The 23,003-nt window shown below is 36.6% G+C and overlaps 1 protein-coding gene across 10 annotated transcripts in view; it reads left to right on the forward strand.

The window, feature by feature from the left end:
- ABI3BP (ABI family member 3 binding protein) overlaps positions 1-23,003 on the forward strand; it is a 265,345-nt gene that overhangs the window by 91,790 nt on the left and 150,552 nt on the right. For all 10 annotated transcript variants that reach the window (XM_080656581.1, XM_080656584.1, XM_080656576.1 and 7 more), the window contains exons 3-6: positions 6,578-6,646; positions 10,102-10,234; positions 18,709-18,890; positions 19,439-19,494. In XM_080656581.1, the coding sequence (XP_080512707.1) occupies positions 6,578-6,646; positions 10,102-10,234; positions 18,709-18,890; positions 19,439-19,494 (440 nt within the window). The remainder of the gene's footprint in view (positions 1-6,577; positions 6,647-10,101; positions 10,235-18,708; positions 18,891-19,438; positions 19,495-23,003) is intronic.

Genomic DNA, 23,003 nt, shown 5'->3' on the forward strand with positions numbered 1-23,003 from the left:
AGCCTCAGGCAGTGGCTGACTTTACACCTCCTTGGAGATCCAAGAGCCAGTGTACCCAGTGGTCAGAGTGAGACCATCCAGATTACAACTCTTCACATCCATAAGAGACACACTCAGAAGGCAGACTCAGTGAGCGCCAAAGCCCCACTGAAGCAAGTCTTGCCCCATAAGGGTGTCTCCAGCAGCACAGAAGTTCTCCAATTGTAGACACAACTTGTCCTCACAGCCAGTTGGCCTGGAGGTCAATTCCTCCCAGTGATACTAACAGCAATCAAGGCTTAACTACAACAAGACTGTGCACACAGCCCACAAAGGGGTGCACCAAGAGTTTCCACCTCAAGTAATTAGGGAGGCTGAGCCACTGGGCCCTATAGGACACCTAGCACGCAAAGCCACTCTATCAACTCAGGGAAGCAGCCAAAATGTGAAGACAAAGAAACAGGTCACAAATGAAAGAAATGGAGGAAAACAAACGACTGGATATAGAGTTCAAAACCACGGTTATAAGGTTACTCAAGAATCTTCTAGAAACCTCCGAGAAATTTAGTGAGATCCTCAAGGATATGAAAAAGGACCAACTAGAAATTAAGCATACACTGACTGAAATAAAGAATAATATACAGAGATCTAACAGCAGACTAGAGGATCACAAGAAACAAGTCAAAGATTTGAAACACGAAGAAGCAAAAAACACTCAACCAGAAAAGCAAAAAGAAAAAAAAATCCAAAAATATGAAGATAGTGTAAGGAGCCTCTGGGACAACTTCAAGCGTACCAACATCTGAATTATGGGGGTGCCAGAAGAAGAGAGAGAGCAAGATATTGAAAACCTATTTGAAGAAATAATGACAGAAAATTCCCCCTACCTGGTGAAAGAAATAGACTTACAAGTCCAGTAAGCGTAGAGAACCCCAAACAAAAGGGATCCAAAGAGGACCACACCAAGACACATCATAATTAAAATGCCAAGGGCAAAAGACAAAGAGAGAATATTAAAAGCAGCAAGAGATAAACAGTTAGTTACCTACAAGGGAGTACCCATACGATTGTCAGCTGATTTCTCAACAGAAACTATGCAGGCCAGAAGGGAGAGGCAAGAAATATTCAAAGTGATGAATAGCAAGAACCTACAACCAAGATTACTCTACCCAGCAAAGCTATCATTCAGAATTGAAGGGCAGATAAAGAGCTTCACAGATAAGAAAAAGCTAAAGGAGTTCATCACTGCCAAACCAGGATTATATGAAATGCTGAAGGGTATTCTTTAAGAAGAGGAAGAAGAAGAAAAAGGTAAAGATAAAAATTATGAACAACAAAGTGACAACAAGTACATATCTATCAACAAGTGAATCTAAAAATCAAGGGAATAAAAAATCTGATGAACAGAATAAACTGGTGAATATAATAGAATCAGGGGCATAGAAAGGGAGTGGACTGACAGTTCTCGGAGGGAAGGGGTGTGGAGGGTACGGGAAGAGACTGGACAAAAATCGTACACCTATGGATGAGGACAGTGAATGGGGTAAGGGCAGAGGGTGGAGTGGGAACTGGGTGGAAGGGAGCTATAGGGGTGGAAAAGAAGAACAACTGTAATAATCTGAACAATAAAGACTTGTTTTAAAAAATTGGTAATAAGTTTTGTCAATATTTCAGCAGAAATAGGAAATATTTTTTTCCTCCTTATGTTACATTTCTGGAATAAATTAGACTTGGCCATAATGTTTTCCTGTACTGCCAGATTGTGCTTGCCACTCTATTTTCTAGGTTATTTTGCATTGATATTTATGAATATTGTTAAAGAAAATAATTACTCAGTGGCACTTGTTAAAGATGGTAAGGAAGACTTTATTCAAGGGGAACTGCCTTGATAGTATAGGGACCATTGTAATGGGGTCTTGCAGTGGAGGAGAGAGATTGGGCTCAACTCTAAATACAACAAGGAAAAGTGGAAATTTTTAACCACGGAACAGGGTTGCGGAGAGGTCAATGGATGAAAAATTACTAAGGGGAAACATCAAGTGTAAGAAAATTTTTGGTTAAACCAACCTAACAGATTCTTGCTGAAGGCAAGCCAAGCTGATCAGATACCTCCTGAGGGATGGTGAAGAATAAGAAATGGTGAATGGACGGTAAGGATAAGAACCTGATTAGGTATCATTGGTGATGAAGTATGGAGGATGGGGAATTCTGGCTAAACCATCTAAGCAGGATTCTCCCTAAAACTGGACAATGCAGAGATGAACACAGAAACCTAACAGTCAGGGCCTAGTTGAGAAAGAGCTCAGAAGAAGAGATTAGGGGTCAAGGACAGAATAATCAGTATGGCCTATAATTTTCTTTTCTATGAAATTTTTGTATTTTGGAATCTGTGATACAAAAGGTTTGGAACATTTTCCTTACTTTTAATATGTGCCCGGGACCTCTTAAGACACAAACTTGTGCTTTCAAGAAATCATCCTCATCATCATGATGGCTAAAGTTACATGAGCACATGCTGTGTGCCAGGTGGTCTGCAGGCTACTCGTCCCTAGGAACCACATGAGACTGGTACTCTGACTTTTTCCATTTTGCCGATGAGAAAACTAAGGTGCACAGGTGTGAAGTACTTCACCTTGTACTGGTAAGTAGCGAGCAGGATTATCCAGGCTCCAGAGTCCACACTCTTATGCCCAGAAATTTAGTTTGACATGAAGCCAAATTGTGAAAAAAGATGGCAGGGTAAATAAATTGTTTTTTTTTTGTTTTTTGTTTTTGTTTTCATGCCCCTTACCTGATTTCCTTTAGTATCATCTGGCTTATTTTATGGTTATTGGGTGGAAATATATGTGGCAGAACCAAACGGCACTGTGACAGCATTTCTAAAGCAGGTAGCTTACAAGGCAGATGTCCTCTATTAAAACATGAGAGAATTGGAATTTGTCAAACACAGCAATTATGGGAGGATTATTTATATCGTCAAAAACTCTAGTACCTTATAAAGGATTTCAATAGTAGATTTCCCCAAACAGTAAAACTGTCTCTATGGTCTACCAGAGGGCATTTAAAATATTAAGCAAATTAGATATAAATAGTCTACAACCATGTATATAGGCTTAACTATTAGGAAAGGAACATTTGTTAAGGTAATTGCATTCCACACAATTTTCTTAAATTGACATTTTAGTTAACACATGCTTTAAATGAAAAAGTCATGTATTTTGGCATGTTTTACCAGAATTTCTGATCAGGCTACTGTTGTGTATATTTCCAGGTTGCTACAAACCCACCAAGAATTTCATAGCTCAGAACAGAAATAGAAATCTTCTTTTTCACTTGTTTTATTTTTCTGTATCTGTGTTACCAATCAAATGCAAACACTGCTGAAATCCATGAACACTGAAAGTTTTTAATGAGCAGAGAGGGCCACATGTGCACCCAGATTCCAACATCTGTTCCAATTTGTAATTGGCTGTAACTGCCTTTGCTTTATGCAAAATGACTGGGGTCATAACAAAAATTACTTTTAAATTGCTTGTATGTCTTGGATCATGCATGTTATTTTTCTAGTACTTCAAGTCTTCTTAAAAACCACTGAGGCATAACTGGGTTAATGTGTATCAAGGAAAGAAATAAAAGGCTAACTCTAAGAGGCTCTGTCACAGTAAGGACAATTTAAGAAAAATAGGGATTTAGCTTTGTTTTCTAGAAGTGAATGCCAGAGTTTTAGTAAAAGGGCATTTTGAGGACTAGATTAAGATAGCGATATAATTTGCAGGGTCAAGTGCAAAATAAAAACGAAGGGTTCCTGGTTCAAAAAGCAAAGGGTGGGGAGGATGGGGGGGAGGGGAGTGCCATTAAAGGTACTAAAACATAAAGTTGTCCCCTTTCTTCCAGAGTTTCCCTCTCAGCTTGTCCTGGTGTTATTTTATTTGCTCCTTAATGTCATTAAATTAAATTTGTTTATTACCAGCATGAATTTTAACATTTAACATTATACTGGGCAATACTAGTTTTAAGTGCAAATGTGCTTTAAACTCCTAAGCAGTATCACTGAAGTTACACAATTTGTAGTTGGTAGTTCATACATGTATTTCATTCTTACCAGAATAGTGGAAATGAACAAAACTAACTCAACTTTTTATTTCGTTTCTTGATACGTGCACATACTACCAATACTCTGCCTTTGACTTGCTTATGAATGTGGAAGAACCTAAAGAAAAGGAACTAGGGGTTGCTCTAACTATTCCTTCTACGTCATCATTTCCAGCATAAGTATGTGGTGAATACGAGAAGTAACATGAGTAAGAAAGAATACGATTGGGTTCCTTACTCATTTGTGTTTCTTAAAAGGCTATTGCCTTCATTATGCTTTGAACCAAGTTCTGGTTCAAATGGGAAGTGTGGCCTCAGAGCTGCCCGTGTCCCATCCTAGGCCCTTACTCAGTCATAGGTGCAATATGCTTACCTTGTTCTACCTTTGAGTGTTGCTGAACTCCCAGGCAATCATGGACCCTTTGACATGCTGGGCTAATGGGCCATCTCGAATGCTCTCTGTGGATGGGAGGAACTGAGGACATGCATATTGTTCCGGTCTTTGCTCACTCACATGCTCCATCCTTCCATCAAACTTCCCTTGCAAAACACAAAGTCAAAGACAAAAGTATTAACAATTTCAATATGGTGACAGCAGGTTACTAAACCAAGCTTGGCACCCTTTTGGGCAGAGGACTCTGTGCGACTGCACACATTTTGTGCCCATCAAGCTGACTGCTGTGGTGACCTCATCTACAAATTGGGGTGATAATCAGATGTCTCGGGAGGATTGCCATGAGGAGTAATTAAGGCATGAATGTAAAGTGCTGAACAAGTATCCTGCACATAGAAAATACTCAATACATGGTAGTTTCTTAATACCTATATCACGTTATATCCCAAATAAAATCAGGAAATGGTTAATGTATTTCTACTAGGAAACTTGATTTAGATTAAACGCATTCCCAACATAAGCTTCACTAAACAGGATATGCTTCCAAACACTTGAGACTGAAATACAATGAATGCTCCTTTATCTGTGCTGTGCTCATGAGGCAACTAGATGATAAACAGGCCAAGCTCTGTTTACCCTGAAGTTCCCTGGTTTGGTTTATGCAGTGGTAATTACCCTGCAAGTTACAGCAAATAGAGCAGTGAGGTGTCCAGAAAAAACAAAGGCTCTAGTCATTTAAGGCAGTTGAATTTCCAGGTTGCCTTTGGCTGAGAATGAGGTCAGTTCTGTAAAGCCTTGGGCAGTCAAGGCCTCTGTGAACCCAGAATGAACACAACACAAAGATGTGTGATGTGCCTGAGCAAGTGGTGGGGAACTCTTGTTGACTACAGCGTCTGAATGCAACTTGGAATAGAATGAGTTTCAGGATCCAAACTTACTAAAGAAATATGTTATAAATAATACCCATCACTTAGTTAATCTAGTAGAGCTGCTTATAAAATGCTATTTAGTATGTCTCAAGTGTATTTGCCTTATTACATATATTGAAACCAACCATCCATCTTGGAAACATCAGTTTAAAAAAGAGCATTTGATAAATTATTAGCTCATGATTGAGTTAGCACATACTAATTATTTAAATATAATTTTATTTAAAACCTAAATATTTTAAAAACAGACTCTCTATTAATTTATTTCCCATTAGCATATTTTAGGTGAAAATTATAGCAACCTAAAATTGTGAGCTTATTTTAAAATTGTTCACAAAAATGACTGGTTAGATATGAGACTGGCTGAGAAATTACATAACAAGATAAAATAGGTCATTATAAATACTCATATGTTGCCCTGACCAGTGTTGTTCAGTGGTTAGAGTGTCAGCCAGCCCATGAGCTGAAGGGTCACCATTTGATTCCTAGTCAAGGGAATGCACCTGGGTTGCAGGTTTGATCCTTAGCCCTGGTTGGGGTATTTACAGGAGGGAACCAACTGATGTGCTCATGTGTCTCTCACATCAATGTTTCTCTCTTTCTCTTCCTCTCTCTCTTTCTCTCTCTCTTTCTCCCTCCCTCTCTCTCCCTCCTTCCCTTCTACTCTTTCTAAAAAAATCAATGGGAAAAATATCCTTAGGTGAGGATTAAAAACAACAAAATAATAACTTCACAAAAGTGAGCAATTTCAGGTCATACAACAGGTGACATGACCATATATCTTATGCAAGTAGGATTTTCCATCTCTGATTTTAGCATCAGGCTGACCCTCTGTGAGGAAAAGGGTCACAGAATTGATTTGATCTGATTTTTTAAAAAATCTCTTTACAGGGGAAAGGATTGATGAAGATGTGACATGAAATCCATGTCTAGTAAGATTCTTTTAAGACCTATCCCCTACCCCTGTCCATTTGGTCTTAAAAATCTGGATTTAATTTTCATTTTAAAAACTGAACTAAATTGAACTATGCAAGAAGTATTAACTTTCTGAATTCCTAGGTCCTCTCATCCACTGTGGTTACGATGACTAAAGTTGGGAGCACTGAGTCAGGACATGGGTGTGCTGTGGCAAATGCTGCTCGTTCTCAAAGAATTTTATTGATCAAGTTATTATTATTTCCAGATGCAGAGCCTAAATATCTGATTGTCGTTCGACCTGCTCCTCCACCAAGTCAAAAGAAATCATGCTCAGGTATTTTTTATTCATTTTGTTTTTTATTAACTGTAAACCATGACTTTTTGTCTCTTTTCTACCTACGGAGACCCAGTGCCTTGGGGAGGCCTTGAGAATGCACATTAGAAGTTGAAACATGCGCAGCAGGCTCTGGGTCAATAGATTAGGAGCAGAGCCAGGTGGAGACTTCTCAGGATCCTATCCCAGTACCACCACATGTGAACTGCAGGGCTTTAGGCAAATATGTAACCTCCCAGTGCCTCCTTTCTGCTGCATAATTAGGGTCATTGTGAGAATTAAATGAATTTATGGATATGCCACACCTAGGCCAAGGCCTGGCACACAGCAAGTGCTCACTGAGAGTTGCTCCTGTTAGTGTCTTTGTTTTGAAATGTGTGACCTCATGCTTGCTATTGTGCCTTTCAGATTTTGAAGGCAAATTTTGATGTCTAACTTTTGCTGAAGGAGACTGTTTACATTTCAAAGGCATAATTAATCTATATGTGTTGGATTAAATAGACTGGAATTATGTTTTATTTACTCCTGATCTCTCCCTTCTAAACCTCTTCTATTTAGTCAAATATAGAACTCCTTTTATGAAACAGCAGTGCAACACCCATCTTCCCATGGATAGGACGTCCTGAAACAGGAACATAGATGCCATATGAATAAATGAGTAGAATTATTTCCACATGATGAAAAGATTAAAATCCTTCTTGAAATTGCCTCAGTTTCACTACTTAAGTGTATTCTCAGACCAAATGAGTTGCCATTGCTATAACAAGGAAACAATTATAGCTGTGAATATGATTTTACCACCTGATACTACACCTTCCTAACTCTAAGTAGAGTTGACCTTGTTTTCCAATGTGAACTGTTCTCAAAATAATTATTTCCTAATCAGACTTATCTTTTATAGTACACTGGATGCCACACACAAAAAAGGACCTTTTTTTGTTTTGTTTTATTTTTGTTGCATCTTTTTTAAGGCATTAAATGGGTGGGGAGAACACACAGATCTTTAAATATACCCAGCAAGGGGTCCTTGACAGCTGTGTGTTCATCTTCTAGATGAATCAGCCAAAACTGGTTCACAGAAATCAGTTGCCCCAATCCTCTCCCCTCTCCCGCTCCTTCTGATGTTTCCACTTCTTTTAAGAGAAGCAATAAATAGTCAAGCATTTTGAAAAATACACATTCCTTTTCCTGACCTTTTACATTTTCCCAAAGCCCAAGGAAAATTTCAATCACTGCTTTCAACTTGTTAACAATAGTTGTCCAGCAGCTTTCCATACTCTTCAAGATAAATAATCTCACAATATTTCAAGACTCCATTTCAAAATATTTAACAATAAAGTCAAGAAGCATTGAGTCTGCTTCCATGGGATTCTGGCTTCATATTCATTTAACTGTTTCTTAATGCAAATATGATCATAATACAAATACACAAAGATACATAAGTAAAGTCAAGACGGCGATTGCACCTCAGTAGCACCTTATAACTTCATTTCATTTTGGAGCTGCTATGACACTGGCCTTAGAAGTCATTTTTCACTTTGTGATGACCAGTGCAGGGAACTGCTTCATCTTGCTCAGGATATAATGCCCCACCTTTCCTTTCAGGCAGCAGATATCATTTTTGTTTTTGTAATCTGCATTTGAGAAGGATATCATGACTAATGGATTCACTTCCATTCATTTTATATTTGCATCTACCACATAAATTGTAATTATTTAATCATTTTATATTAAAATCAAACTTAGTGAAATAATTATTTGATGGGTCATGTAAGCCGTAGGTTCCCTTGTGAAAGAAAAATGTATCTTTGGTCTTTAAGTGGCATCATATTCATAAGGTGTCAGCTAAACCAATGATGCAGTAAAAAAGAAAATTATATTACAATTGCCTTTGGTATGACCTTGGCCACCCTTGAAAGTTCTGTAGGTTGAAAGTTATATTTACCTGTAAAATAAGATTGCATTAGTATTACATTAGTGAAAATCAACTCAGGGATGGAAAAAGGCCTACCAGAATCACCTCAGGGCTTTTTAAAACTACCAGTGCTCCCTACCCTCATTTTAGATTCTAATCTGCCCATCTTGGCGCCCAGACTTGGACCCTTTATATCACAATCATACAAGGTACTATGATGGGTGGATTGTAAAAATCTACAGAAAGATATAAATGCATGTTTGCAACCAAGTAAACAATAACTATCATTGAAAATTATTTCAAATATCTTGTAAAAATTCAGCAATGTTACAATGAGGCAATTTGTCATCATTAGGTTATGTATTTTCTAGGCTCAGAGGATTTTTTCACTGAAATAACAATTTTCAGAAACTTAAATCTAGTAGAAGCAACAGTATGACACAATTTTCAAGGGCTTTTGGTTCAGATAAGCTCCACTAAGCTCATACAATGGGTACCTTCCTACCCACTGGTTCCCACTTGCATTAGACTAAGATAACACAAGTTGGTCCTATAGCAAATACAACACCCATAGTCTCATGAAATGGGAATCCAATGAGAATACAAATATAGTATATGTTTTATGTTAGCTCTATGCAGTTTTATTAGGTCTGCTATTGGATTTTTATTTTATTCACTTTGATTTTTTTGTGAGCCAGTGTTGGTTTCTATGGTTGAGGATCTTCCCTTCTCTTTTTCACTGTTTCCATTCTTGCAGTTTCACATATTTTGAAAATGTGAAATGTCTGGCCTCTATATACTTGAAAAGATTCTACAGTGGTTTATTAGCATTGCCTAAATCTCCTTAGTCCCATCGGAACAGCTGTGCTTCCTGTTACTCCTATTCTCCCAGCATTGTTAAAAGTGGATCTGCATTTTCCATTTGGATACTCACTGTAAAAAATATTCTTATTTTAATGGTATGATGGGGATTTTACACTCCAAAATAGGTTTTAAAGAAAGAATATTCCTACACCTAGATACTAAGCTTTCTTTTCTCAGATGTTATTTCACACTAATTCACAGTCCCAGGGGGAAAAAGGCATGTTTTTATTTTGTGTATAAAAGAAATGGAATGAGTATGTATATATACATATGTACATATATGTATATGTGAATATAGTATGTATATGTATATGAAAATGTGTATGTTTTTATTTTACTGGTAACAGCCAAGACATATTCAACAGTCATATTCATCCCTGACTCACACAAAAATAAAAACTAGATATAATTGGTTATAGTTTATATGTATATATTACACATATATGAATATATACATATATACACATATGCACACACATAAATATCAAAAAGGAATATTTCATTTGATTCATGCTTAAATTAATTGTCAAAGAATTAGTAATATTTGTGCATTATATAAAAAGAATTTGATACTTTCACACTTTTCTTCATTTTACCAAGTCATCTTCATGCATTTTATCCCAATCATGAAAATACACTAAGTGTTACAGAATTAACCTGTATGTTACCTCCGTAGGCAAAACACGCTCTCGCAAGCCTCTCCAGCTGGTGGTTGGCACTCTGACACCAAGCTCTGTCTTCCTGTCCTGGGGTTTCCTCATTAACCCACACCATGACTGGACATTGCCGAGTCACTGTCCCAATGACAGGTAACTCATCATAATGGAAGACTTTATTTTTCATCTGAAAATTAGAAAGTTAGTGCCTGCTTTTAATAGTATTTGTGCATGCTTTTAGAAAAATGTGTAAATATCAGGAGCATCAGCATTTACAGGTCACCTCTTAGCTGTCCAGCCCATTCTGGATGTAAGGGGAATGCAAAGGCTTACTCTTAAGGGAGTTATCACCTACCTGAATAGAAACATATGCAAGTATGTTTTCTGTTTTCTTTTTTGATCAATTTCAGAGAGGAAGGAAGAAGGCGAAAGAGATAGAAACATCAATGATGAGAGAGAATAGTTGATTGGCTGCCTCCTGCATGCTCCTCAACCGGGGCATATGCCCTGACCAGGAATTGAACAGTGACCTCCTGGTTCATAGGTTGATGCTCAACCACTGAGCCATGTAGACTGGACAGTATATTTTCTCAACAAAGAATAAACTACAAGGGAGAATAAGCCACATGGCAAATGGGGAGTATCAGTGAGAAGTGTAATGAAAGCTCAGAGGATGAGGCTGAAGGCAGTTAGGAAAGACTATTAAAAGTTGGAAAGGTAGCCCTAACTGGTTTGGCTCAGTGGATAGAGCATCGGCCTTGGGACTGAAAGGTCCCAAGTTCGATTCCGGTCAAGGGCATATACCTTGGTTGCGGGCACATCCCCAGTGGGGGATGTGTAGGAGGCAGCTGATCGATGTTTCTCTCTCATCGATGTTTCTAACTCTCTATCCCTCTCCTTTCCTCTCTGTAAAAAATCAATAAAATAATTTTTTTAAAAAAAGTTGGAAAGGTAAATGTCCTAGAGAAATATAGTAGCTTTCTGTTCACCCTTTGCAAGTAAAAAAAAGGTGGATCGTTCCACTACTGACAAAAATAAAATAAATAAAAAAATTGGAAAGATTGCTGGTTCCCAGGAAAGAGGTATATTTATTTTTTGCTTTGTTTGTTTTTGCCTAACATCCATTTACATTCCCATAAGCAACATAGGAAGGGTTCCAGTTGCTCCCCATTCTCACCACGTTTTGTGTTGTCAGTGTTTTTCATTTTAGTTATTCTAGTGTAGTCCTCTCTCATTGCCATTTTGATATGCATTTCTCACATACTAAGGTGTTGAGCACTTTTTCATGCACCTTTTGGCCAAATATCTATTTGTGTAGTGCTTATTTGTATTTGTCTAAATTGAACTAAAAAGAAAGACCATTAAAATGTTTATAAGTCCTCATAAGTGCCTTTCATATGACTTTGATTAGGAAATCTAGACTAAGAAAAAAAATTAAATTTCCCTTCACATGTCCATCCTACAGTTCTGAAGGAGACATTTTTGGGGAAAGGCATGTAGAAGCTATTGCCAAAACCAATTTTTAAAAAAAATAATTTTGAGATGTTACAAAGAATCTGAAATATTTTTCATTTCACCCACTACTAAACCCATACTTATTTTGTTTGGAAAATGGACTCTTGAAAGAGCATGCTTTCTTGTGATAATTCCAGTTTCTAGTGGATTGGGTGACAATGCTGAGAAAATAAACATTTATAAATTGCTTTCTTTTTTTAAATAATTTTTTATCCTCTTATTTTTTTAAAAGTTAAAAAGTGGGGAGGGAAAGAAGGAAGGGAAGAAGAAAGGAAAGAAGGAAGGAAAGAGGGAAGGAAGAAAAGAAATTTGGTATACTTGTAGCAAAACGCAGTCATTCAACTTGCTTGATAAATCACTGAGGTTCAGTAACCTGCAAATTCATATAGCACAATATGGATATGATTTCCTCCCCTGTCCTCAAGCCTTTCCTCTAATCTTACCTGGTCTTACTGACCCTTCCATGAAAGAATTTATCTAATGACAGATTCTAATCGATAGCTGTTGTCATGGACTGACAGCACATGCAGGTAACGAATGTGGAGAAGGTAGAGGAGCAGATATCCTGGTGGAACTTGGATTTTAATCAAGGCAGTTGGCTCACAGGCCCAAGCTACACAAACCACACATGCACCTCACCCCCACCCCATAACACCCTGGCTCTGTCCTTTTCATCAAGTAGATGGACTCATGCCTGTCAAATCACAATATTTAAAATAAAGAATTCCATTTCAAGTAAAGTTTCTTTAAAAATGGGCATGAGAAGGGGGTTGGGGGAGCAATGCAGGGGATAAGGACACATATGTAATACCGTAATCAATAAAGAAAATAAAAAAACAAATAAAAAATTAAAATTAAATAATAGCATGTCAAGATTCTATGGGAATTGTTAAGACATGACTAAAAGGGAAGAATTAAATAGTAATGACTAAAAGGAAGCACTTGGAGTATTTGTGAATTTCATTTAACCATGCTTCCTTTCTCCCCAGTATAGTTAATAAAGAGCTGACATTTTAGTCTTTGTGGTATTTGAGAAAAAAATAGTAGTCCCTACTTAAAAGCTCTGGAAATGCTGTACTCAATATAAGCAGCCAAATAAATCTACCAGAACAACTCTAAATTAGTGTAATTGTAAGCAGATTTGGAGAAATTCACTCTCAGATGATCATGCAGATGTTTTTAGAATTTAGACTAATCTAGTAGGTTAGAATAAGCAATAATAGCTATAGGGAATGATTGCTTCTCAAAAATTGGAAGGTTAATACAGCTGAAGTTTTCCTTCAGGAGTATCTTTTTACAAAACCATTGAAATCTGAATGCCCTTGGCTTGCTACAGAAATACCAACTGTTGTTATTTTAATCCTTTGGACTCTAATATTTGGCCCTCTGTGTAGAGTCTCTGATTTAAACACACACACACACACACACACACACACACACACACACACACACAAAACAAAAAACTTTCACATTGTTTTGTTGGATAGCCTCATTTATCCTACAAATGCAAATAAATTTTTGGAAAAGTTTTTGCTTTTTACTTTGCTTTTGGACTTCCTATGTCAAAGCTCTGTGTAGTAAGTTTCCAGTGAGAAAACCCCTGTTTTTGTTTTGTTTTGTTTTAAACTTGGGAATATTAATTAAATGTTGATTTACTCTTTTGTGGTACATGTTTCTATTCCTATTGGCATAGTGTTCATATGGGTTTCCCTGTTTTTAGACCCTTTTCTTAATTCACATGGGAGAATAGATGTGCTTAATTTATGGTTTTTATTCTTAATGGACTTTGAATGGAAGAACGTTACACTTATCCTTGATAAATCTAAGGTCAAAAGAAAGCTTTCCAAATTGGCCCAGATAAAGAGTAAAACATGTTTTTAACCAAAATTTATTTTGCCATTAATAACTTATTTTTTCCTTCCTGTGTTTCCAATTTAAGTCGTTTAAGATTGCTTTAGTTCTTCCTTCTTTGCCAACTTATTGAAGTTTTATGATTCTTTAGATATCATTTTCACATTTTCTAATACTTTCATATTATATTTATTTACTCTTAATGCAGAATGAGGGCCTCCTTGTTAGCTGTTGGCTCTCCTTTTCCTCCCCAAGTTTTTAAGAAGTTGGTATTTTCAATGTTTGTGGATTCTCACCTGAATGAGCACAATGCCTTGGTATCCATTTGTCTTGCCATGTATATTTTAAGTCCTGTGAGGAGAGAGATCATATGTAAGTTTATCACCATTATCTCGCCAGTTCCTGGAGCCAGCATCTGGTAAATAGTAGACCTTCAGTAAATGGATGCTGAATAATAAGCAGTGAAATGTCATTTTTACTTTTATGTTGTACCATTACTTGAAACTTAACTTGATATATTACCTCACTTGTCTTAATACTTTCTGAAGTATCACAATTTTTCCACTCACCTTAATTTGAATCTTTACTCATTTTTTTCATCTCCTATAACTAATGAGCCCCCAAGTTATATTGGTTTTGCCTTTGAGAAGTATGCATGTGAGTATCTTTGTCTTTTACTTCTTCATTTCCACACCAATGATTCCAATCCAGGCACTCCTCACCTTACCCCTGATCATGGAAATAGCATCCTGGCTTTTTTTCTACCCTAACCCATCCTGGCTTTTGCAATACTGAGGAAATTTAGAGTATCCACCATCAGCTTACTCTTTCTTCAGCCCAAATTTATCTTTACCACTCTTTTCTTTCCAAGGGATATATGTTTGCTCTGTACAATAACCATTGAGTCCCCTCCACATTCTGTAAGCCTTTCTCTTTTACATTTGCCCCTTCACTGTCATTGGTGCTCTGCCTTTGGCTTATAAACAAGCTCTAGAGTTCCCTACCTGAAAACAAAATCTGTTGATCCTGTTATATCTTCCAAGCTACGGGTTTTTTTTTAAATTTATATTTATTGTTGTAAGTCTTACAAATATCCCCTTACCTCCCCTCCCCCATTAACCTCCTCCACCCAGCTCCAGCCCCCTCCCCAGGCCTTCACTTCACTATTGTCTATGTCCATGGGTTATGCATAATGCATATAAGTTCTTTCGTTAATCTCTTCCCACTCCACCCCCCGCTTCCCTCAGAAATATGTAAGTCTGTTGCATGCTTCAATGTCTGGTTCTATTTTGTTTGTCATTTTATTTTTGTCATTGGATTTCACACATAATTATGTGAGATCATGTGATACTTGTCTTTCTCTGACTGGTTTATTTCACTTAGCGTAATACTCTCCAGGTCCCTTCATGCTGTCTCAAAGGGTAAGAGATCCTTCTTTTTTACACCTGCATTCTACATTTTAATCTCTTCTCTTAATTACTAAACTTCTTAGAGCAATCAGCTCACATATTCCCGATTTCTGTACCACCCATTCAGTGGCTTCCATTCCTCTCTACCATTCACTGAAACTTCTCTTTGTGGTCATCAGTGATCAATTAATTGCTAAATAGATATAGAACAGTGCTCAGTTGATGTGCATGTAAATCATTTGGGAGACCTTATTGAAGTGCAGATTCTGAGTTCACAGGCCTGAGGAAGAGCCTGATTCGGCATTTCTAAAAGCTCCCAGGAATTGCTGGTGTGGCTATTCCACAGAGAACAGCAAGAATGGCAAAGATATAAATGATTTTCAATGCTGAACCTCAGACCTTAACCCGTTTCCAAAACTCTAAGATATTTTTAGTTACCTATGGAATATTCTCATTAGGTTAACCACTGCACTGTGAGCTCATTTTTGAAGTTAAGCATAGTGTCCCACTCATCTTCCATCTCACAAAGAACCTAGCATCATGTTTTACAGAATAGGCCTGAACAAATGTATGAACTAATAAGCAAGTGGATTGTCAAGAATAAGCCTTAAAAATCATCTAGCCAGTCCATTCAGCCCTTGAACCCCCTCTGCAATATCTCCAATCCAGAGTTTGCAATGAATACCTCCAGGGATGGTAACAGCTGGCGGTACAAATTCTGGTCAGATTAACCTAAGTTAAATCCTGCTCTATTATAAACTGAGGTTATAATTTGGCAGGTTACTGAAATGCTTCAAGTTTTGGTTTTCTCATCTTTAAAATGGGTGTAATCATAGTAATATCTACTAGCGTTGTCAGATTTAATGAAATGACACCATAAAAGGTGGCTATGTTACCATAGTGTCTGGCATGCAGTGAGCACTCAATAAATGGTGCTTACTGTGTTCTGCTAGTCTTGATGTTTTTTATATTATTGCCTTATGTTATAATTATTCACAACATACTGTTATAATTATCACTTCAGACAAGCTATTTCATTTTAGATCGCACTAAAATTACTAGAAACTTATTTTGTTGAGCTTAAGCCAGCCAGCAGTAGGTAATAAGGAAAAGAGATCTGGGAAATAATTGACCAGTTTGAAAATTATTGCAATAGTTCAAAGGTAATGAGGACCTAAACTGGGTCCTTAAACTCCTTAGGAATAGAGACGAGCCAGGTGCAAGAGGAATCATGCAGGAAAAGTAACTGACCTTGAGCACTGATTGGACATGAGGGGAGAAGAAACCTGAAAGGTTTGAAAACGAAGATGGGTAGATTTTAAAGTAGTTATGAAATTCATGGAGGAGTAAGTCATTGGATTTGATCCTAAGGTTTTACTATACTAACAAGTCAGACACCACATTGCAGAGGGTTACTGGGGATGGTGAACATGATACAATACACAGAAGATGTATTATAGAATTATACCCTGAAACCTATATAATTTTATTAACCAATGTCACTCCAATAAATTAAATAAAAAATAAACATTTTAAAGCCAAACAAAACAAAAACCAAAGGGGTGTAGGCATTATGAATGGTAAGAAGGTGAGAGAAAGTATATTACTTTCAAGAAATTTGTGTTAAAAGACAGTGGCAGGAGTAAGACGTAAGCATCAGTTTTACTTTGTTTTGGTAGAATAGAAAATATTTAAACATCATTTAGACTTAAAGAAAGGTCCTTGAAAGATCAAGAAAAAGGTTGGGGAGCAGATTGAATTAAGACATGGAATGAAATTACCAAGTTGCTTAATTTTCAGAAGGGAGAACCCTGGAATCAGAGAGGGGCAAGGAGAGAGTGAAGGGGGAGAGAGACACTTTCAGAGGAAGGGAGTGAGGACAGAATTTATATCACTAGTCACAGTCTCGGTGTGGCAGGAAACAACATTGACAAAGGGGGTTACAGGAAGTGTACTTTGATGTGAAGAGAGCAAAAAAATGTGTGGAATAGATGTTTTAGGAAATACAGTAGTAGTTAATCACATAGAAATAAAAACATTGCTTGGGGGGGGATTAACCAGGGAATTTATATGCATACATGCATAGCCCATGGACACAGACAATAGTGTGGTGAGGGCTTGGGAGAGGTGGGTGCGAGGTAGAGTGGGTCACTGGGAAAAAATAAAAAGAGGGACATCTGTAATACTTTCAACAATAAAAATAATTTTTTTTAAAAAAAGAAGACATTGCTGAAAAGGTATGGAAAGCGCCATAGATGGCCTGCCATGTGTACCACGCCAGATAGTTTGTGAAAGACTAACTTTATTTTGACATTCTCCCATTTCTCCACTTGGCATAATTCACTGTCATCTACATCACAAATTTTGTTTTTGGAGTTTCTACCTCTGAGGTTTTACCCTATGTTCTGCCTTTGTATTTATTAGACTAGAATGCCTGATGGTAGCTAGAATAAATTTTTAGTAACAGACATAATCTCAAAGATCATCTAGTCCAATTCCCTTCTTTTTCAATGGAGAAAAATCTATGCATTAGTGGGCAAGAAACTCTCCTGAGGTCACACTACTAATTTGCAGCTGACAAATATCCAAGCCGCTACCTGCCTTCTCCACCACATTTTGAGGGGCTATGGATTTCTTTAAGCTATAATAATAATTCTCGTCAATATTGAGACTATCGAGGACATCAAGCACAGAATAATGCCAGCTGAACCAAACACTGCCTTCAACAGTTTTATACTTAGTTGGGGTATGAGATGTGTTCTTAAAATCCAAATTGCTAGAGGAAGGCTTTCCAGAGGTCTTCTCTGATGACGACATTCATGGGCTGCTACCTGTTTAATAGACTCGTTGCCCCTCCATGCACTGGTGCCTAAATTTAATCATCCATAGTAAAGATGCAATCAACACTTAATCCTGGGTGTCCTCCAACAATAATGGGAAGTCTGTGATGGTAAATACACAATAAAACAAAAGATAAAAAGCCTTAAATAATACTAAAAGGAACTGTGATTCCTTTTACTCTTCTATTTTGCATCCTTTACCTGTCTTTTACCATCTCCTTTTGCCAAGCATCACAGTAGAAAGATAGTCCAATGCAATACAAAAGGTATTAACCTTTGGCCTGGCTCTCTCACTGGTTATCAGATGTGAGACACTTCTCAGCCTCTCCTTTTCATCCACAGTAATTCTTGCTCTGCTCTTTTCAGAGTTTATTGTATGGATAAACCAAATAAATAAATAAGAGTCTTAAGCCTTCTGCACATGTACAATGTAGACATTTATTGTATTTTCCTTCAGTTCACACTGGTTTTATAGGATTCGTGAGTTTTGGTAAGTAGAACCTTCTATAGTGACCATTGAAAAATATAATGATAGACCTAATTGTTTAAGCAAGGTAACTCAAATAAATTCAATAAAAAGAAAAAGAAATAAACCAATATATTTTGGTGATTGAATCGTTGGCCATTCAGAGCAATTATATTCTAATTTTAGAATGACCCTATGAACACCTAAGTAACCATTCTAGTCATTCCAGAAATATTTATGGAGTATCTGTGGTGTGCTAGGTTGTGCAGCACTGTTTATTATCACAGGCCTATATTTTGCTTTAAAATCAAGGAAACTTCTTTAAATAAGTAGTTTTGTGTACCATCTCCTTTAGAGTTTAGAACTTGCCTGTATTACACAATTATAAAGTCAACCAATGTGACAAGGGTAGGAAGCGGACTGAAGCAGAAGCTAGTATTAAATAGAGCCTTTGGAGTAGATACGAGGCTGTGATGTTTCATTAAGAAACAAAACATTCTGAATCTCCCTGTGATTTCAAAGCATCATATTTTGGGTTTTCAACAGATTTTATACAATTCGCTATAGAGAAAAGGATAAGGAAAAGAAATGGATTTTTCAACTCTGTCCAGCCACTGAAACAATTGTAGAAAATCTAAAGCCCAACACGGTTTATGAATTTGGAGTGAAAGACAATGTAGAAGGTGGAATATGGAGTAAGATTTTCAATCACAAGACTATTATTGGAAGTAAGTACCTGAATTATCTTAGCTTTCTGTAATATTTTTATTTTCCCCCTAATGTTCAAATTTCTAATTATGTATTAACTGTATGAGACCAGTTAATTCCCATCTTCTAGTATTTGAGAAAACATAAAAATAAACAGAACTTGTTGGGTATTGATATTTCAGAATCTATTTTTTATGAGTGTGTTTTTTAAATGATACTAATATTTGATGCTGCCATTGGTAACAGTTCATTGATCATTATAGTATTTTAAATCAATCCCTGATCTATGAACACCAAGTGGGCTAAAAAACTAACAATATGTGCACATATTCAGATGGAAAGCTACCAGAAGTGAATGTAAGAAGACTTTAGGGGGCCCTGGACTTTCTTCCTGTTATCCCTTCATTCAAAAACTTCATTGGAATCAGTCTTTTAAATTATAGTAAATAAAATAATATGCTCGAGTTGGAGAGAGCAGAAGTTATAGTTGTTTTCATAGTGATTAGTAAGAATTGGCATAGAAACCATAAAAATGAAAATAATGTTATTTTTCCCTTGTTTTTTTCAGGTATAAACAAAGTAAATGGGAAAATTCAAAGTACCTATGACCAAGCAAACACAGTGGTATGTACCAGGTTATTTTCAAGAATGTTTTTTAAGAAATTGTGTTTGCATTGTATTTTTATTGAAATAGGGAAATAGTCCTATTATTGGGTACTGAGACTGAATCAACTGATTAGCTATGTACGAGGTGTTAGGTAAAAGTACTTAACATTTTAGGAATTCCTTTCTTTTTTAGAAAACAGAGTTGGATGTATAAGACAAGATCATACTAAATTATTTAAATATCTAAAAATCTGATATTCAATATAGTTACTCCAGTACTTCAGTATTCTAGGTATTTTGAAATTATGTTTATTGTCTTCTGTCTTGTGGATTGTTTTTTACTATAACATATTCCAAGAGTAAATTGGTACATGCTCTACTTACATTGCTACTGTTCAAATCTTCATCTATTTTCTATCACTTCCTACACATACATAAGAGTTAACTCTTTTCAAAATGATAAAGCAATTGCTTTGTTGTTGTTTTAATGTGCCCAGCCTCTATTTAGTGCAGGGAATGTTTGTGTATTTTATGTACCAGCCATTTCCCACCATCTAGACACCTTTTTCTCTCTCACTTCAGAAACTCAGTCCCTTGTTCTCCATTTTCCCTTCACCTTTCTAAATCTGTTCTTAGGAACCATTCTAACAGTTATGTATTACCTGTTGCAAATGTAAGCCATTGTTATAACCATCACACAGATGTTTGCATTTCAAATCACATGCTCAATTACAAAGTGAAGGATGTTATGTCACTGAGCAGGTAGAGGAAGCACTTTGGTGAGAAGAGGGGAATTTGGTCCTAGCTTTGGTTACTAGGTATTGAAGTATTCAGCCAGGGAAATATCCCATAGTCAGGTAAACGTGCAAAGACTATTCATGGTTGCATGTGTGCATGTGATGTATATGGATGGATATATCTTTGTATCTAATTAAATAGTCCACAGAATACTCCATTGATTAGAATCTAATCATTAGATAGTCCCATGGGGGAAAAGGTAGTACATACCCCATTGGAAGAAAAAAAAATACTGAATTCTTTTCAGTGACAAATAGGTTTGGATAAAATAGAACTGAGAAATAATCTTGCTGAGGTGACTGTTTCTGTGGTTTGAATTGGCAGAAAAGTGCGCATATTGGGGAATTATCTAATCATGATTATCACATTATTATGATTGCCCAGAAAAGTATTTTGGTGTATTTCAAATAATAATATCAAAAAAAGGAGATTGCAGGTACATTCCCAAGCCATAAATCTTGTTTTATTTTTCTTTCCTATCTTTTTCCTCCTTTCCTCCCTCCCTCCCTTCCACTCTCTCTTCCACTCTCCCTCTTCCCTTCCTCCTTTCCTTGTTTTCCTTCTCTCTTTCTTGTTCTTTCTGTTTTCCTCTTTCTTTTTTTCCTCCCCTCTTTTTTAAGTTTTAATTTTTTCTTAATTATTTAATTCATATTTAAAGATTTAGAATATATAAAATTCAAAAAGAAATATTAACAAAATTTTCTATTACACTGCCAAATGACTAGTAATAGAACTATTTGTGGTCTACTGTTAAAACTTCAGAATATTTTTTATTTCTAAGAATATTTTTATTATAAAATTAAAATCATGCTATATAATTTTAAAGCTTACTCTTTTTACTTAGCTGCCATATGACATAGCGTATTCATGTCATTAAATTCTCTTCATATACATAATTTTAATTGCCGTATATTACATCATCTAAATATGCTTTCACCTACCCAATCAGTTTCCACTTTGTAGGCATTTAAGTTATTCCTTTCTTTTTTTTCATTTTTTTTATTTTTTATTGATTAAGGTATTACATGTGTACATATCTTCCCATTGCCCCCCACCCCACTCCCATACATGCCCTCACCCCCCAGTGACTTGCGTCCATTGGTTATGCTTATATGCATGCATACAAGTCCTTCGATTGATCTCTTATCTCCCCCACCCCTCCCCAAACTTCCTGCTGTAATTTGACAGTCTGTTTGATGCTTTACTGCCTCTGTATCTATCTTTTTGTTCATCAGTTTATAATGTTCTTTATTTTCCATAAATGAGTGAGATCATGTGGTATTTTTCTTTCATTGACTGGCTTATTTCACTTAGCATAATGCTCTCCAGTTCCATCCAGGCTGCTGCAAATGGTAAGAATTCCTTCTTTTTTATAGCAGCATAGTATTCCATTGTGTAGATGTACCACAGTTTTGTAATCCACTCATCTGCTGATGGGCACCGAGGCTGTTTCCAAATCTTAGCTATGGTAAATTGTGCTGCTATGAAATAAGGGTGCATATATCCTTTCTGATTGGTGTTTCTAGTTTCTTAGGATATATTCCTAGAAGTGGGATTACTGGGTCAAATGGAAACTCCATTTTTAGTTTTTTGAGAAAACTCTATACTGTTCTCCACAGTGGCTGCTCCAGTCTGCATTCCCACCAGCAGTGCACGAGGGTTCCTTTTTCTCCACATCCTTGCCAACACTTGTCGTTTGTTGATTTGTTGATGATTGCCATTCTGACAGGTGTGAGATGGTACCACATTGTCGGGTTTTTTTTGCATCTCTCAGATAACTAGTGACTTTGAGCATGTTTTCATATGTCCCTTGGCCTTCCTTCTGTCTTCTTTTGAAAAGATTCTATTTAGATCAGTTGCCCATTTTTTTATTGGGTCGTTTATCTTCCTTTTATTGAGTTGTATGAGTTCTCTGTGAAAGTTGGAGATTAAACCTTTATCAGTGATAACATTTGCAAATATGTTCTCCCATACAATGGGCCTTCTTGTTGTTTTGTTGATGGTTTCTTTTGCTGTGCAAAAGCTTTTTATTTTGATGTAGTCCCATTTGTTTATTTTCTCTTTAGTTTCCATTGCCCTAGGAGTGGTATCAGTGAAGAAACTGCTTCGGCATATGTCTGAGATTTCTCTGCCTGTGGATTCCTCTAGTATTTTTATGGTTTCCCATCTTATGTTTAAGTCCTTTATCCATTTTGAGTTTATTTTTGTGTATGGTGTAAGTTGGTGGTCTAGTTTCATTTTTTTGCATGTATCTGTCCAATTTTCCCAACACCATTTATTGAAGAGACTGTCTTGACTCCATTGTATGTTCATGCCTCCTTTGTCGAATATTAATTGAGCATAGTGGTTTGGGTAGATATCTGGGTTCTCTATTCTATTCCTCTGGTCTATATGCCTGTTCTTGTGCCAGTACCAGGCTGTTTTGAGAACAGTGGCTTTTTAATACAGCTTGAAATATGGTATTGAGATCCCTCCTACTTTGTTCTTCTTTCTCAGCATTGCTGTGGCTATTCGGGGTCTTTTTTTATTCCAGATGAATTTTTGGAGAGTTCTTTCTAGGACTGTGAAATATGCCATTGGTATATTAATGGGGAGTGCATTGAATCTATAGATTGCTTTGGGTAGTATGGACATTTTAATGATGTTGATTCTACCAATCCATGAACATGGTATGCTCTTCCATCTATTTATGTCTTCCTCTATCTCTTTTTTCAATGTCCTGTAGTTTT

This window comes from Plecotus auritus (assembly GCF_963455305.1).
Source record: "Plecotus auritus genome assembly, chromosome: 2".
In the NCBI taxonomy this organism is placed as follows: Eukaryota; Metazoa; Chordata; class Mammalia; order Chiroptera; family Vespertilionidae; genus Plecotus; species Plecotus auritus.